The following is a 14,919-nucleotide window of genomic DNA, read 5'->3' as shown; positions in this document are numbered from 1 at the left end:
ATATATAATGTTATATATTATTATATTTCCTAATGAAGTCTACCTAATGTTTTCACAATGTCTTTTATTCAAAAAATTTGAGCAGGACTCAGATGTCCTCCTGAAGAAAACATCTCTAACGACATTTATTCAACCTCTGCCAGATTTAATAAAAGTATTAATTAAAACAGTTAATTTTAAATATAAATACAAGAACAGCCTTCCTTCTTGGAGGGTTGGATTCAGATAGAACTAGGCAATGACATCTTTATAGGAGATCTTCAATATTCAACAGGCAAACAGAGGCAAAATTATTAGTGAAAATAATTTAGCACAGAAGTTGTGACCTTCCTTCCTTCTCTTCCTTGTTGCTAAGTTAGCTTGATACTCTTCTGAAAGGGACTGCACAGCCCTCTAATGAGCAAGTGGGAGTCCAAGGAAAATGGCAGACTTTTTAAAGCTATTTCCTCTTTTTCTTCAGGACAAATACACTTATCTGTTCTATTTGCAATTCCTAGTGAAATTATGAGACTTGGGGACACATAGGCAAAGTGAATTTGAACAAATCATACTTGCATTAACTATGCAACAGCTCATATAATCAATGTATTATTTTGTGGAGAGGTCTTGCTTGGCTGGTATTGCAGCACCGTTCACCATGTCATTTCCTAGCCTTATAACCATCAATTATTAGAGAAAAATAATGCAGTGCTATTCCAGACATCCAATGGTACTCACTGGCACAATCGAAGCCACTTCCTCGGTAGCCCTGTTTACACTTGCACTTGAAGGATCCTTCAGTGTTGAGGCACTCTGCGTGGAGGTTACACCTGTGTGTATTTGTCACACATAGGGAAAGATATAAATGCTTCAGTGAAAACTGCACTGCAATCTGAGCTTCATGACAACCTGTTTATGCTGGCCATCTGTTTCCAGGTATGGTAAGTGCTCGTGTTAGAGCAAGACAGTTCAGAGACCATCAGAGGCAGAAGAACTCACACCAGGAGAGAATGCTTAAAGTCAGCTCCAACTGCACAAGTACTGCCATAGGCATCCATAGAAAATCTAGAGCACCCCAAAAAAGATAAAGCGAACACAGTGCTTTTCTGACAGAACAAACTGTAGGTTGTACACACTCTTCCATTAACAAAATGCAAAAGACGTCAATTAAAAAACAGTTCACCAAACCCTTCTCATTCTTTCATTCCCTCTAGAAGAAATGCAATGGAAAATAAACCTGAGCATGCCAAGATGCTGAGATTTTCTATCTAACATTCCAGCATACATATGATGCTGTACAAAAAAAGTATAATCAGGAAAAATTCAGTAGAAAATACTATATTCAACTGACATCAAAATGTACAGGCATCAAGAGTAATCAGTTTTGTTCTCCTTTTCCCTTATTTTGCTATATCACAAAGATGCTTCTGATTTCTCCCACATGAGGGAGCCAAGTTGGTGCACAAATTTTTGCACCACTTGCATTTTATCCAGATTGCTTCCATTTTTAGCAGCTGACAGGTCCTCTCATAATCTAAGTTGGTAGGAGACAGTATCAGACTGACTCAAAAATATAGTATGTCTGAGAGTAACATTCAGACGACTGTGGCCTCTCCAGTTTTTCCTGCATGCACACATATTGTAGGAAAAAGTAAGTACTTTTTCCACATTAAGATTCTCGGGGTTTGCTTACAAGAGCAAATGCAAACTTGAGTCTCCAAACCTTGCCTTATAATCTCCCTCCCTCCCCTAACTCCCAAGACCAAGAAAACATAAACAAAACCCATGAATTCTCTTTTGTATGCACTTCCTGTACGAGCTCCAACCCTTCCACACCCTCATGTTGTCAACTCCTTGAACAATACCACTGCAGTGCCCGCTGCAGTAACTTGCATTTTGCTGTTCCACCACTGAGCTAATGGACTGAAACAGGAGTAAAGGTGTTTTGACATTTGTTTTAACACCTGGGCATGTCTAGATAACTTTTTGCCTGTATTTATTTTTGTTTGGGAAAAACTCAGGCATGCAAGAGAGACCTGGAAAGTAATTAAAACCTACTATTTTCATACTTCTTTAAAAAATAGTTCTGTACTGTTCATCCAAACAACTGTTTTGACAGTCATGAAGGCACTTGATTCACATTCCTCATTAATGCCACAAAAAAAAAAAAAGAAAAGTATTGTGGAACTCCTTGTTCATCACAGGTTGAAAGCCAAGAGGACAAAAAATGGCTCTTTTAACTAAATCTGTACTAGAAATGGCACTTCTTTGCAGTCAAATGTTGCTAACTTCCTCCAAGCCCTTGCACATCTTGCCTTGGTACATTGAGGCAATTTAATGTGCAAGTGCCATTTTTTCATAAGGCCACAGAGAAAACCCAGCTTGAAATTCAAAGCGTCATCAAGCATATTTTTAGTGTGACAACTTTTAACCATTTCTGAGGCAGTATCCCCAGACCAGGCCAACATGCTTCAGTCAGTGACAGTGAAGAGGCACAGTGTGGCAATGAAAAGAATGAAGAAGGAAAATTCATGGGCTAAATCTTACCTACACAGTCATAACGGCCGCTGATGTATTTCAGTTCATAACCAAACTGGCACTTGCAGTAGTAGCTTCCAAATGTGTTGACGCATCTGCGGTTGTAAGAGCAGACAGCTTTGCCAGTGGAACATTCATCGATGTCTGAAGCAGGAGAAGGGATGCTGGTCAGATCCATAAGAAGGTAAAACGGGAAAGCACCAACTAGTTGGGATTTGCACAGGAATGGTTCAGTTTTGGCTATTACAAGCTGTTTAACAAGTAAGTCCTATGATTTCACACTTGGGGATGGCTTTTACATATGCTCATATGAATGAAGCAGCAAAATGTGAACTGGCTTTATGGAAGATTTTGACACCTCTCACAGTAAAAGCTGAGGTAACTCATAGTGGGGACAATGATTTGCCCTAAGGTCATGAAGCAGGGGCAGGAGGTACTCCACAAATTCCATCACTTCCCTGAGAAAGGAAATGTCAGAGAATAGTTGAAGAGAAAGCCCCAGAAACAGGAAACCGAGAGCAGCAGCAGCTCTTCTACTTAATCTCTGCACCTCCCTTTGCTGGATGGGGAGAGAATTTCCAGACTGAGTCGTCTGCCCAGCAAGGTAGAAGACAGGGACAGATGTTTTGGAGAGAGGAGGAGGAAGCTTGGTATGGGAGAAACCTAAGAACATTATTCAACAACCATTGTAATTAAATGTTAGTAATTTGTTTTGCTGTAACACCAAATTTAAGATAGTGCCCATTACGATAGTTGGCATTTGTCCTTCACTATCACATTTTAGCAGAGAGCAGTAACTTTGCACGTCATCCATCATGCCATGCTGCTGCCCTTTACAGCTTAGAACTACTGTGAAGTGCTTCTGGACACCACAGTCAGTCTTTCTATCATTTCTACCATTCTTTTACAGAGCTCAGGGGATCACAGAATCATAGAATCCTTTGCCTATGCACACATCAAAGAGGAGAAGGGAAGCACATCAATATGCTGCTCTGCAGGTGCAGCAATAACGCAACTTCTTAGGAGGATTAAGCTGAGATTAATAGCAAGGATCTTCAAATGCTTATCTGTTTATAGTCCTTCTGTCACTAATACCAGAGTATTAGAGAATCTTATAATACATTAATACTATGCTATACAGCAGGAAGATGCCTTCCCATTTTAGATATGGACATACCACAAGCCATGCAGAAAGAAGGGTCTAGTATTTCCAACCACTGGACGCACTTTTTTGTCTATGTTATCTTCTATCATATATATCAACATTAATCCAAACTCATTTGAGGGGGCAAGGTAAATAAAAATAAACTCAATACAAAAGAACAAAAATAGTTGTCTGAAAAATTCAAGGGATTTAAGAGAACCATTTGTCTACTGTCTACGTATGTCTACAATGTTTGCCTTCACATAGTTCTTAAATAATTTGAACAAATGTTAAAAATGTGACTGGTGGTTGTCCAAGAGCCCTGCTAATTACTCAAAGCAGGACAGTTGCAATTACAAACTCATTTCATTTGAAAGAATGAAATACTATTCTCATGTTGGAGTCTTCATAGTTTGGAAGTTGAGCCAAGTATCCATATGGGTTTATTTGATAGTTCCTAAAGGTGGTAAAGTAGTCCCAGTCCATTCAACCCTCGAATGTGACTTGTGTGACTTGATATTACAGTTGTGTGTTAAAGAAAACAATTCAGTAACTGTCCTTCTGTACAGCAGTGTCTCTTGGTTGATACATTTACTTAATCTTTTGTTTGACATGTTAAGTATACTAATGTTTTGGCCATTGGAGCTATTGTTTTTTAATGTTTGAATGTTGAACATCTCAACATCTAAAACATTCTTTAAGCTGTAGAAATCATTCAGCCGGCATGTGTTGGTAAGCAGCAGCTGAAATAGATTAGCTACTGTTCTTCTTTGTCTGTAAGGTATTATGTCCAAGCTGTCCTTTATGATCTGAAGGATCTGCACCATTTTCATGGAAAAATAACGTAAAATATGTAAAATCCTCAATATTATTAGGTATGCTGCTAAAGACATTTTAGTAAATAGCACTTGTCACAAAAAGTTTTTTTCACAGAATCAAAGAATGGTTGAGGTTGGGAGGGAGCTCTAGAGGTCATCTGGTCCAACCCCCTGCTCAAGCAGGGACACCTACAGATGGCTGTCCTGCTCCTGCTACTCCCTGACACGCACTTTACTGCCCCTTCTCCTCTAGTTTCTGGAGCATCCCCTGCTTTGGAGAGTTTGTTTCATGTCTATTGGGTTCTGAAAGGAGCTCATTTAACTTCAATATTAAAACAGGTATGGTTTCAGCATTGGATTACAATGCTGTAGCACTGCTTTGTCAGATGACAATGTAAACATGCCCGAGGACATTACCAAGTGCTGTAAGCATGCTTCCCTTATCACAGGAAACTCCCAGTTCAAGTGATGTTGAGGATTCTGGAGTAAAATCTAGAAGTTTGTACTGTGGATCATCACAATAAAAGAAAACTCCATCCAAACCCAACACCCAGATCCTGTAACACATTATGTCAGTAGGACAGCTTCCTGTAGGCAAAGCATTTTATTTAATGGCATCACAGTCATAGGGAGAAACTGGATCTGTTAAGGACTCTAAATCATGTCAAAATAAAAATATTCAATTATTTTTTAGGGATGAGACTTGGTCTGAGAATTATTGGACCAGCATTACAAGCACAGTTATAAAAAAACCCACGCAAACTCTACATCACACTGCAAGTAACAAGAAGCATTAGTCAAGCCAGTGGCAAGGGCTAGAACTACTTCTTAAACTTTTCCCAGAATCTTAAGGCTTTTGGGGATCCTATAGAAAAGAAGCTGAGAGTGAGCTCTCTAACCATACCAATGCATGTCCTGCCATTTGGTCCCAGCTGAAGGCCACTTGATGGACACAGGCACTGCACCTCCCCGTTGCCTTCTTCACATCCATATTGGCAATTCGCCATGGCACATGTCCTAGAACCTGAAAAAAGTATTTAAAATAACAAAAAGAGTAAAATTCTAGGAATGAAGAGCAAAATTCTAGGATCTAACTTGAAGTTAGATCTGGATGAAAGCAGAAAATTAAAGAGAACAACAAAATTCCATACATCATAAATCAAGTTGTCTATATATTATCACATTAGCAATTCAGGAGTCCAAGAGAGATCTTACACTCCCCTTGCTTTCTTCTCTCCTCACCTGCCCTTATTCCTCCTTTTTTTCTGATCCCAGTTCTGCGACTTCTTACTACTACTTTTTAGATTCAGAGACAGAAGTGCTCCAAGTAGAAAAAAGGCAGTTTTCACATTTTCCATTGAAATGGTTTTATTTTACAGAAAAGTGCTATTCATAAGTGAAATGTTTTTAGTTTTTACCATTAAATATGCTCCTAGTATAGAACTTGATTTTTAAAACTCTTTAGCCTGATGAACTTAGAAACTGCCCTGTATGTTGACCCTTTATGGACAGATACCTGAATCTAACAAGGCACTAGTCAGAACACAAGCCTTGGTCACTGTAGTTTGGTTAGGAGCCTGAATTATTTGAGATGATTTTGATTAGCCAATAAGTAGAAATGTAGGCATCTAGATCCTGTCTGAGAGACCTATCCAAGACTAGAAAATTAGGAGAAATGTTGACGTACTCTGCTCTTGTGAGACTTCACCTGGAGTACTGCACCCAACTCTAGAGCTCCCAACATAAGAAGGACATGGACCTGTTGGAGCGGGTCCACAGAAGGGACATGAAGATGATCAGAGGGCTGGAGCACCTCTCCTATGATGACAAGCTGAGAGAGCTGGGGTTGTTCAGCCTGGAGAAGAGTAGGCTCCGTGGAGACCTTTTAGCAGCCTTCCACTACCTGAAGGGGACCTACATGAAAACTGGGAAAGGAGGGCTTACAAGGGTGTATAGCTAGAGGACTAGGGACAATGGTTTTAAACTAGAGCAAGGTAGATTTAGATCAGACATTAGTAAGAAATTCTCTCCTGTGATGGTGGTGAGGCACTGGAACAGGTTGCCAAGAGAAGTTGCTTCATCCCGGGTCAAAGGCCGGGCTGGATGGGGCTTTGAGCACCCTGGTCTAGTGGGAAGTGTCCCTGCCTATGGCAGGGGGGTTGGAAACAGATGATTTTTAAAGTCCCTTCCAAACAAAACCGTTCTATGATTCTATGATTAAGTATGCAGGGAAATATTTCTAAAATCTTGAAGATATCCAGGAAGCATTAATGTTATGATGCCAGGGAGAGAAGCAGTATTTAGAAGTGTTTACTGGAACAGATGGAGGTGTGTGCAAAGAAAGTATTTCCAGCTACTTCACTCTGCTTGTGTTCAGAGAAAAGACTGTATACAGGTTCTTTTTGAGTAGAAAGCCTGGAACAGCTGTCAGTTTATTAGAGAGAGAAACCAACTGCAAGAATACGAAACTGTCTCAGTGCTTAGGTAGAAAAATATATGAATTTTATTTTTAAATGCAACGTTTGTAGTCAGAGGTACCAGCACTTTCAGAATGGTGCTTAAAAACAGTGTATAGAAAAGGCAATGAGGTGCATATGCAGCTACAGCTTTGGCTTTGTTGCAGATAAGCCTGACAGCTCAGGTGGACTTCATCTCACTGAGGAGACTTACATCATAGTGAATCTGATTCAAAAGGAACAACGATATGCTCAAAATGTTGAATAAAATGATGAGCATTATACAGTTGGTTAAATAACCTAGCATTTCATCTGAGCGCAAGCTTAAGTTAGCATCAAGTGCAATGGGAGGCTACTAAACTTGAGAAAATAATTTACTACTTCATTTCATAACCATAGTTTCTGCTTAAGAAAATAAGCAGTTCTTCAGAACTGAGAGGTGGCTAAAGGTTGAGTTAATGAAGCACAAGTTAGATGAACATTTTTTGCCTCCTTAACTAGAGCTGTGAAGAATAAAGACTTCCCTTCTATGGGAAACCTGGTTTTCCCCCTGAAATTTGGTTTCACTCTGTGTCAGTATTTGTAGGGGTTCCACTGTGAAATAATGTTTCCATGTGCCAAATTGAAATGCAAGCTTCAGGGCTCACAGCTGCTCAAGCAACTTTTTCGTATATACTCAACACTGGCCACCACTGCCACTGAGAAATTCAGCGCTTTGTGCTGACTTAAACAAGAGATGATGCAACTGCACATTTGATACAGATTTGGTACAAATGCAGTTTCTTAAATCAGGAAACAAGTCCTGAACTAAGACTGGCATAAAATTAATGCAGCAGAAATATTGTTACAGTCTGGATCTGATTTTCTAACTTGGTTCAGAACCACAGCTGCAGGAAGCGTTTGTGCTCAGAGGGGCAAGAGTGAGGGAGGATGAGGACAAAGCTGCTGCTGGGCTCCAAGGGTAGTTCCTTTTGGCTGTAGTTCTGGCTTCTGCCAACTTCAGCTGCCCATAACACAATGGCCTTACTGAAAACTGCTTGGCATACGATGTCAGCAGTACACAAATTATCTTGGATGAAACAGAAGGAATATATATATCAATTTCTCAGGGATCTCAGGGCCCTGCAGCTGTTATCTGCCGCAGAAACACACCGTACTTAGTAATGCAGAGGCCCAAACCTGAGCTGTGATGCAGGGTAAGGAAACCTCCAAAAGTTCCATCCCCAGGTGTCTTTCACAGCAACTTCAGTCTCCCTGCCAAGACAGAGAGTAGGAGCTCTGTCTTTCTTACTTGCCCCAGGGCTTCAGCCCCTGCACTCCTGTGAGCATTTGCCAAAGCTGGGTATTTTTCCAGTTATCCCAGGCTGCCAGCAAATCTTGCCCCATGGACACCCTGCCTGGTGAATGGTTGTCTCCAAAGTTCAGAGATCAAAAGCTTTCAGAGTCCATGGTTTTCTGTCATATCTATGGGACAGATTGTGCTGTGGCCCATACAGCTGGGTCCATTGGTTTAGGACAGATCTTTCAAGCAGATGCTCCAGTGTTGAGACCATCTAGCTTCCTTGTCCAACTGATGCATCTGCTCCAGTCTAGTGGACTCCATAAAGGGCTGTCACTACAATACTTAGGCTTTTAAGAAATTCAAAGCCAAAACACCTACATGGAACAGCTCAGGTGATAAAAAAGATTATTTTCTGCAAGCAAAACGGTGTCATTGAAAAATAAGAAGCTTCCTCAGGTCTGAAGAATCAAGTTGGCTAGGAAAGCAGAATGTTTGCATTTACATGCTGGCTTAAAGACAAAGAAAACAGGTAGAAATACAGTTGCATTGAGCCTTAGCTCAATGAACAAGTATTTGCAAGAAGCTAGCAGCAACACACAGATAAATTAGGGAGCACAGAAAGGTAAAGCAGGGAATAATGGCATGAAACTCAGCACAGTAAAAAGTCATCTGTATTTGTGCTTTGCTTGGATAGATTCATTCATCCATATTCAACAGATGAATTAACAGGACGGTGCACCAAGGTTCTACTAGCCTTCCTTCAACTGAAGTAATGCTATCAAAGATTTTTACTGCTAGCAGGACAAAAATTCCCCTGAACGCCAAAATACAAGTATGACCTAGTTTACTTTATGCAGGTACTGCTAAACAGAAGGCCTCTTTCAGCTGCTCGCAGTACCAGAAAGCTGAGGCAAAGACCCTATCCTGCGTAAGCTAAATCCACTCACCACAGGAAGAAAAACCTGCTGGGATCAAATGTGATTAGATGATTTCAGTGTGCTCGTCCTATCAGCTCTGTTACTTACTTGCACATGTGCCGTCTGGCACAAGCATGTACCCGCTGAGACAATAGCACTTGTAGCTGCCATGTGTGTTCATACATCTGTGTTCACAGGGACGTGGTTTCAGTCCACATTCGTTCAGATCTGCAGAAGTCATTGAAATGAAGTGAGTGCTGGGTCTGCATACATATATTTGTACATATTCGTGGAGAGTATTGTCTAATGGCTTGAATTCCCCACAGTAAAATCATCTGGATTGAAAATGAGCCAGATCCTTGCAAGATGAGAGTTTAGCAATCCAACTGGCTGCAAGACTGCTAGCAAAACTAACATACGCATGCTTCTACATCTGAAAAACTAATGCAAATTCTGGCCACATCTGGCAGCTTGTTAGGAAGAGGTGGAGGGGTGGGGAGAGAATTGCAGTTAGTCTCTTTTCTGGGAGTTATTCAGCTGGACTTCCCTAATTCTAGCTGGAGATTTTAGCCCTCCAGTTGACCTCTGCATTAGAAAGGCAAAAACATGAGACAAAGAACAGCAAATCAGCTTGAGATAAAGCGAAATCAAGATTTACTTATTTTTTCTGAGCTACACATTGGCACTAAGGTTATCAGTAGTAGAAATGAAATACAAGATATGATAAGAATTACGTGAATTTAAGAATAAGAGGACAAATCTCAAAAATCTCAGAATCCTGAGAATAAAAGCATCCTAAAACCTTCTCAACATCCAGGATTTAAAAAGCTGTGCAGACTAAGTTAATTTTAAATTCACAATAGCTATCCTTCACAGGGAGAAAACTAGAATCCTAAAAAGTTTATGTGGTATAGGCAGAGCAGGGCTGACAACAGCATTGGTCTTCTGACAAAGGGAAAACATCTGTACTTATGACTTCTGTGAACTGACACCTCCACCTCTTGTATTTTGAAAACTGATTAGTAAACAGTAAGAACACATTAACAGAATGCACCAGCATATACAGCCCATTCAGCACGTGTTTAATGGTACGTATGACCAATAATATAATTTCAAAAAGATGCAACTCTCCAAGCAAGCACTGAGCTTGTGCTGCTCCACTTCTAATGGGAGAAGCATGTGTCCTCACGTCCATGCATGCTGCAGACCACAGGAAAAATTCCAGACCACTCAAAGCACAAACTTTGTGGAGGTTATACGTGTGCAGAACTGTTTGGTACAGCTCAGTCTAGGGAAGAAAAAGAGGACTGCATTCTATTATTTAATCACAGGGTCTGTTTGAAAAAGGAGAACCTATCAGCTTACAAATCACACTGGATTTTTGTGCTACTGTGGCTCCACTAAACAGCCAAGACTCTCTTAACAAAGAAACTAGGGAACAAAAGTTATTCCACTTAGATGATATATTTCAAAAGTGCTTAGCTGCACTTATCTTGCACAACACACAGTATCGCATAGATAACATACACAGCTCTAAAAGAGAACCTATGGAGATAAGGCTAATTTAGCTCAGGCTTAGTGGCAGACTAATACAGTTCCCTTATCTCTGTTATTTTAGTTAGCTCCTGTTGAGCCTGCTCAGCAGGGCATTCTGCTGTAAGGACACACCAAAGCTACATCTGCCAGTGAAATAAAAAAGGCTCTGAGCATTCCTGGCTGCTGGAACATGACCACTAGCCTACCCGGCTATACTATTGAAACAGGTTGGCGATATTTCTGGCCTGCGCCAGCCACCACTTTACTAAAAAATTCCTGGCCCTGCTTCAGAATGTAGAAGAGCCCAGGGAGCTAAGAGTCACTTTGAACTTGTAGGTCTGTGTGGTGCTTCCACCAAGCCTCAGACTCTGATTCGACTGCAAGTGTGCAAAACTGATGTGCCTGCCCACAGAGGGCACGTCAAATGCAGCTGGAGTTACTGCACAAAAAAAATAAATAAATAAAAGCTGGCGACTTCTCTGTTGCCTTTTGGTAACTTTCAAGCTGCCAAATCATTTTTGTGTTTCAGCTTCTGGGTTTAAAGGCTGAAGTTGTAAACGATACCTAAATATCTGTTATGTGCAACCATGGCTGCTGCTTCACTTGCCTCTCTAGTAGTATTGAGGAATTAACTTCTACCCCCTTGAGAAACATCAAAAGTGCAAAAGACGGAGTTCTCCAAAATATTTAACAGTATAACTTTACAGTATATTGTTTGAAAGATACTGCGTAATAAACAGGTCTGACTCTGAAAAACATGAGTGTGCTTAGTACGCCAATGCAATGTTTTCAAGGAAACATCCAACACAGGGATCTCATATATTGGAACAAGAAGAAAAAAGCTTGAGTTCTCACCAGTGTGTCAGCTGAAATATTTCCATGTCTAACTGCAAATTTACGGAGGGAAAGTAGTGCATTCAAATGTTCTGAATATGCAGTTCTAAAGACTCCAAATTGTGTTTCTCAGAAATACCAATCAGCGTATGCAAACAGACAGCATTTGCCCAGGCAGTTTGAGAAATTACATGTCCGGTATTTAATTGCATGTCTTTCTGATAGAAAGGTTTTTTAAGAAATTAAGATGGGTTGCTAGTTAAGAAAATAACATGGGTCACGGATTTGACATCCATCTCTTCCAATGATTTCCTATATTATCTCTCCATGCCTTAATCCTCTGACTATAAATATGACAATTTGCCTTTGTCATCAGCCTGCAGGACATATATGCCATAGTTCAAACTTCTGTGTGCTAAATGAGGCTTAGAGCTTGCCTGGGATGCTGGAAATGCAAGAGCCTTAAACTCTAAGCTCTTTTACATAAACAAGAAAATACCTTGTTTTACTATTCTGAAAGATGACACAATCCATTCTACAAGATAAGGAGACAGAACATCAACAGTCTACTTTCTGGAGTAATATCCCCATGTGCACAAACCTTGATTACAGGTTTTCCCTGTAAATCCAGGGAAACATTTGCACTTGTTTGGTCCCATGCACTCGCCGTACTTGCAGCCATGTCCACAGACAGCTGGCGGGGTCAGGCAGAGAAAGGAAAGAAAAAGAAAAAAGTTAGAAATACTATATTTGAGAACTTTTTGCCCTGCCTAGTTCCCTAAAAAGCTTGCAGCACAAGTTCAACATCCTCATACCTTTGCCTCCAGTTTGGGCATGGTATTTACATCAGAACTTTTTTTCTGCTTGAGAAAGGTGATACTAGCACGGATTACATGACTGTGTGCTTTTCCAGGTTTACCTGAAAAAGAAGAGACTTCTTCTAGCTCTCTCCCTCATGCTTTTTCTGCCATGCTTATGATTCACATTTAGTTTTGTATTCTTGCCTGTTTCCTATATTTAAGAAGCCTATGTGAGAAGCAGCCAGCTGGCAGCTCGACTTGCTACACTTAGCATCTTAAGTAGGAAAGAGGCAACAGCGCTCTGCTGAAGCCAGAGGAGACACACTGTCCTACAGCAGTTTTCCAGTCTTGGACCTCCTCAGTTACAACTGAGGAACATGTCCATCCCATGGTGGAACATCCAGAGCACATATTTCAGGCAACCATCCTTACCACACATCCCAATAACTATAACTATCAGGTTTACACTGATTTGAGAGGGCTATGCTGAGCCTGGATGCATTAAAAAGTAAACATTTTCTAACTCTCAGCTCTCTGGATCATCAGTCAGAAATGAAACACTGACTTTTATACAGCTTAAGGCTCCTAAAGCCAATGTGATTGGTGACATTAGAGTTATTCAGGAGAAGTAAACCAAACATGCAGTTAAATTGAGACTAGCTCTGGAAAAAAATCCCAAAAGAGCGTGCACCAGCATGTGCATCTCACTACCTTGTAAAACCTACTCCACTGGCTGATCAAGGTTACATTTGCCACTTGTCCCTCCAGGCAAATTTCTCATCAAAACTAAGGTGCTATTAAACAATGCAGAAATTAATTAATAAAGGTATTAATCACTTTTTTTTGTTTTTTAAACTGACATGCTCTATCTAGATAAGAAAGTCACTTTGACATCTTTCCCTTTTAGATACTGTTTTTTTTCATTTTCAGCAATGAATAACCCTAAGTCTCTGCTCAAACTCACCAGATGTACAATGCCAAACTCTCTGGGACAACAGGTGCAATATATGAAGAAGATTCCCAAAATATGTATTTTTTTTATTTTGTTATGTTTTGCCCCAGTACAGCTAGAGAGAGATTCCATGTCACTTTCTCCTTGGGCTCTGTAACCCTTTTACAAATGAGAAATGTGTTAAGAGTCACTGATTCTCCATTACGCCAGTCATCCACAGACCAGAACACTGGTTGGCTGCTCAAGCTCAAGTCCGGTGCACTTAATGCTTGGGTTTTATTTACATTTTCAGAAAGTTTAAACCTCCTGGTTCTCAGAGGCTGTGTACTCTGAAGATAAAGTACAGAAAATCACTTTAGGAGTCCATATGTAGCATTAGAAAACACTGCATTTTTGGCACTTAGTCAACCGCTCTGACAGTCTAGGCACTGACCAGGGCTATGCAGGAGGTTAGAACAGATGTGCCCTTCTGGACCTAAGAATTCTACGCTTTGGTATTATTTATCCAAAGCTCTTCTTTTTTGAGGAGATGGTCTCTCAAACATGTTTCATTCACATTTAACTCCTCAGAAGATTTCTTTCTACAATTTCTGGCAGACATACATGAAATCCCTTCGTTACTACCAAATACACATCCATGGAGGGGATAAAAGCATAAAGTGTTAATTTTACCTTCACAGTGGCCCTTGTTGTTCTTTTTCCAGCCATAACAGCAATCCAACCTAGAACCATAGCGACAGACCCCAGGCTGGCTCACAGCCACCAGCTGCCCACGAGCTCTTGAGCTGCGTAAGGAAGGATAAACACTAACTCCAGCAGGCAAACGTACTTTAATCCACAGAATCACAGAATGTCAGGGGTTGGAAGGGACCTCGAAAGATCATCTAGTCCAGGCCCCCCGACAGAGCAGGATCACCTACAGTAGGTCACACAGGAACGCATCCAGGCGGGTTTTGAAAGTCTCCAGAGAAGGAGACTCCACAACCTCCCTGGGCAGCCTGTGCCAGGGCTCTGTCACCCTCACAGGGAAAAAGTTTTTCCCAATATTTTTGTGGAACCTCCTATGTTCCAGCTTGCATCCATTGCCCCTTGTCCTACCATTGGACCCCACTGAAAAGAGCCTGGCTCCATCCTCTTGACACTCACCCTTTACAGATTTATAAACATTAACGAGGTCACGCTTCAGCCTCCTCTTCTCCAAGCTAAAGAGACCCAGCTCCTTCAGCCTTTCCTCATGAGGGAGATGTTCCACTCCCTTCATCATCTTTGTGGCTAATCCATTGCCCCATATTCCCCTTCATACATTTCCCTTATGTTTTATCCACTGTTGGACATTTTCATTTCACTGAACCTAGGGCAGTGTTCCTAGATGGGAACGCAAAGTTGCATTTGGTTGGAGAAACAGGGGAGATGGGAACATTTCATCTGCAATAAATTAACTTTGCAACATAAATCCTTTGTAAAGAGAAACAAGGCAAAGGTTAAAAATACAGCCAGGTCCCCTGCTAGAATGCATAATTTTTAAAAACAGTGAAGTCAACGGGTCTGCTACAGCTTGTGACACGTGAAGAACCTGGATCAAATATATGACATCCTATCTGACAGCACTATTGCTTTGGTTGATGAAACACCGATTCCAAAAGAAAGCGTCTTTCTGAACATC

The 14,919-nt window shown here is 40.8% G+C and overlaps 1 protein-coding gene across 1 annotated transcript; it reads right to left on the bottom strand.

The window, feature by feature from the left end:
- Nucleotides 1-717: 717 nt before the first annotated feature.
- Nucleotides 718-14,041, bottom strand: LOC104268651 (epidermal growth factor-like protein 6; the record flags this gene model as incomplete). The annotated part of the gene is made up of 6 exons (XM_009870085.1): nt 718-840; nt 2,527-2,661; nt 5,384-5,503; nt 9,243-9,362; nt 12,106-12,198; nt 13,929-14,041. Coding segments are annotated over 6 exons (704 nt in total), but the record flags the coding sequence as incomplete, so codon positions are not given.
- Nucleotides 14,042-14,919: the final 878 nt, after the last annotated feature.

The sequence above is a fragment of the Apaloderma vittatum genome, unplaced genomic scaffold (genome assembly GCF_000703405.1).
Source record: "Apaloderma vittatum isolate BGI_N311 unplaced genomic scaffold, ASM70340v1 scaffold20835, whole genome shotgun sequence".
In the NCBI taxonomy this organism is placed as follows: domain Eukaryota; kingdom Metazoa; phylum Chordata; class Aves; order Trogoniformes; family Trogonidae; genus Apaloderma; species Apaloderma vittatum.
Note: the sequence above shows the minus strand (reverse complement) of the source record. Positions and strands in the feature narration are given on the sequence as shown.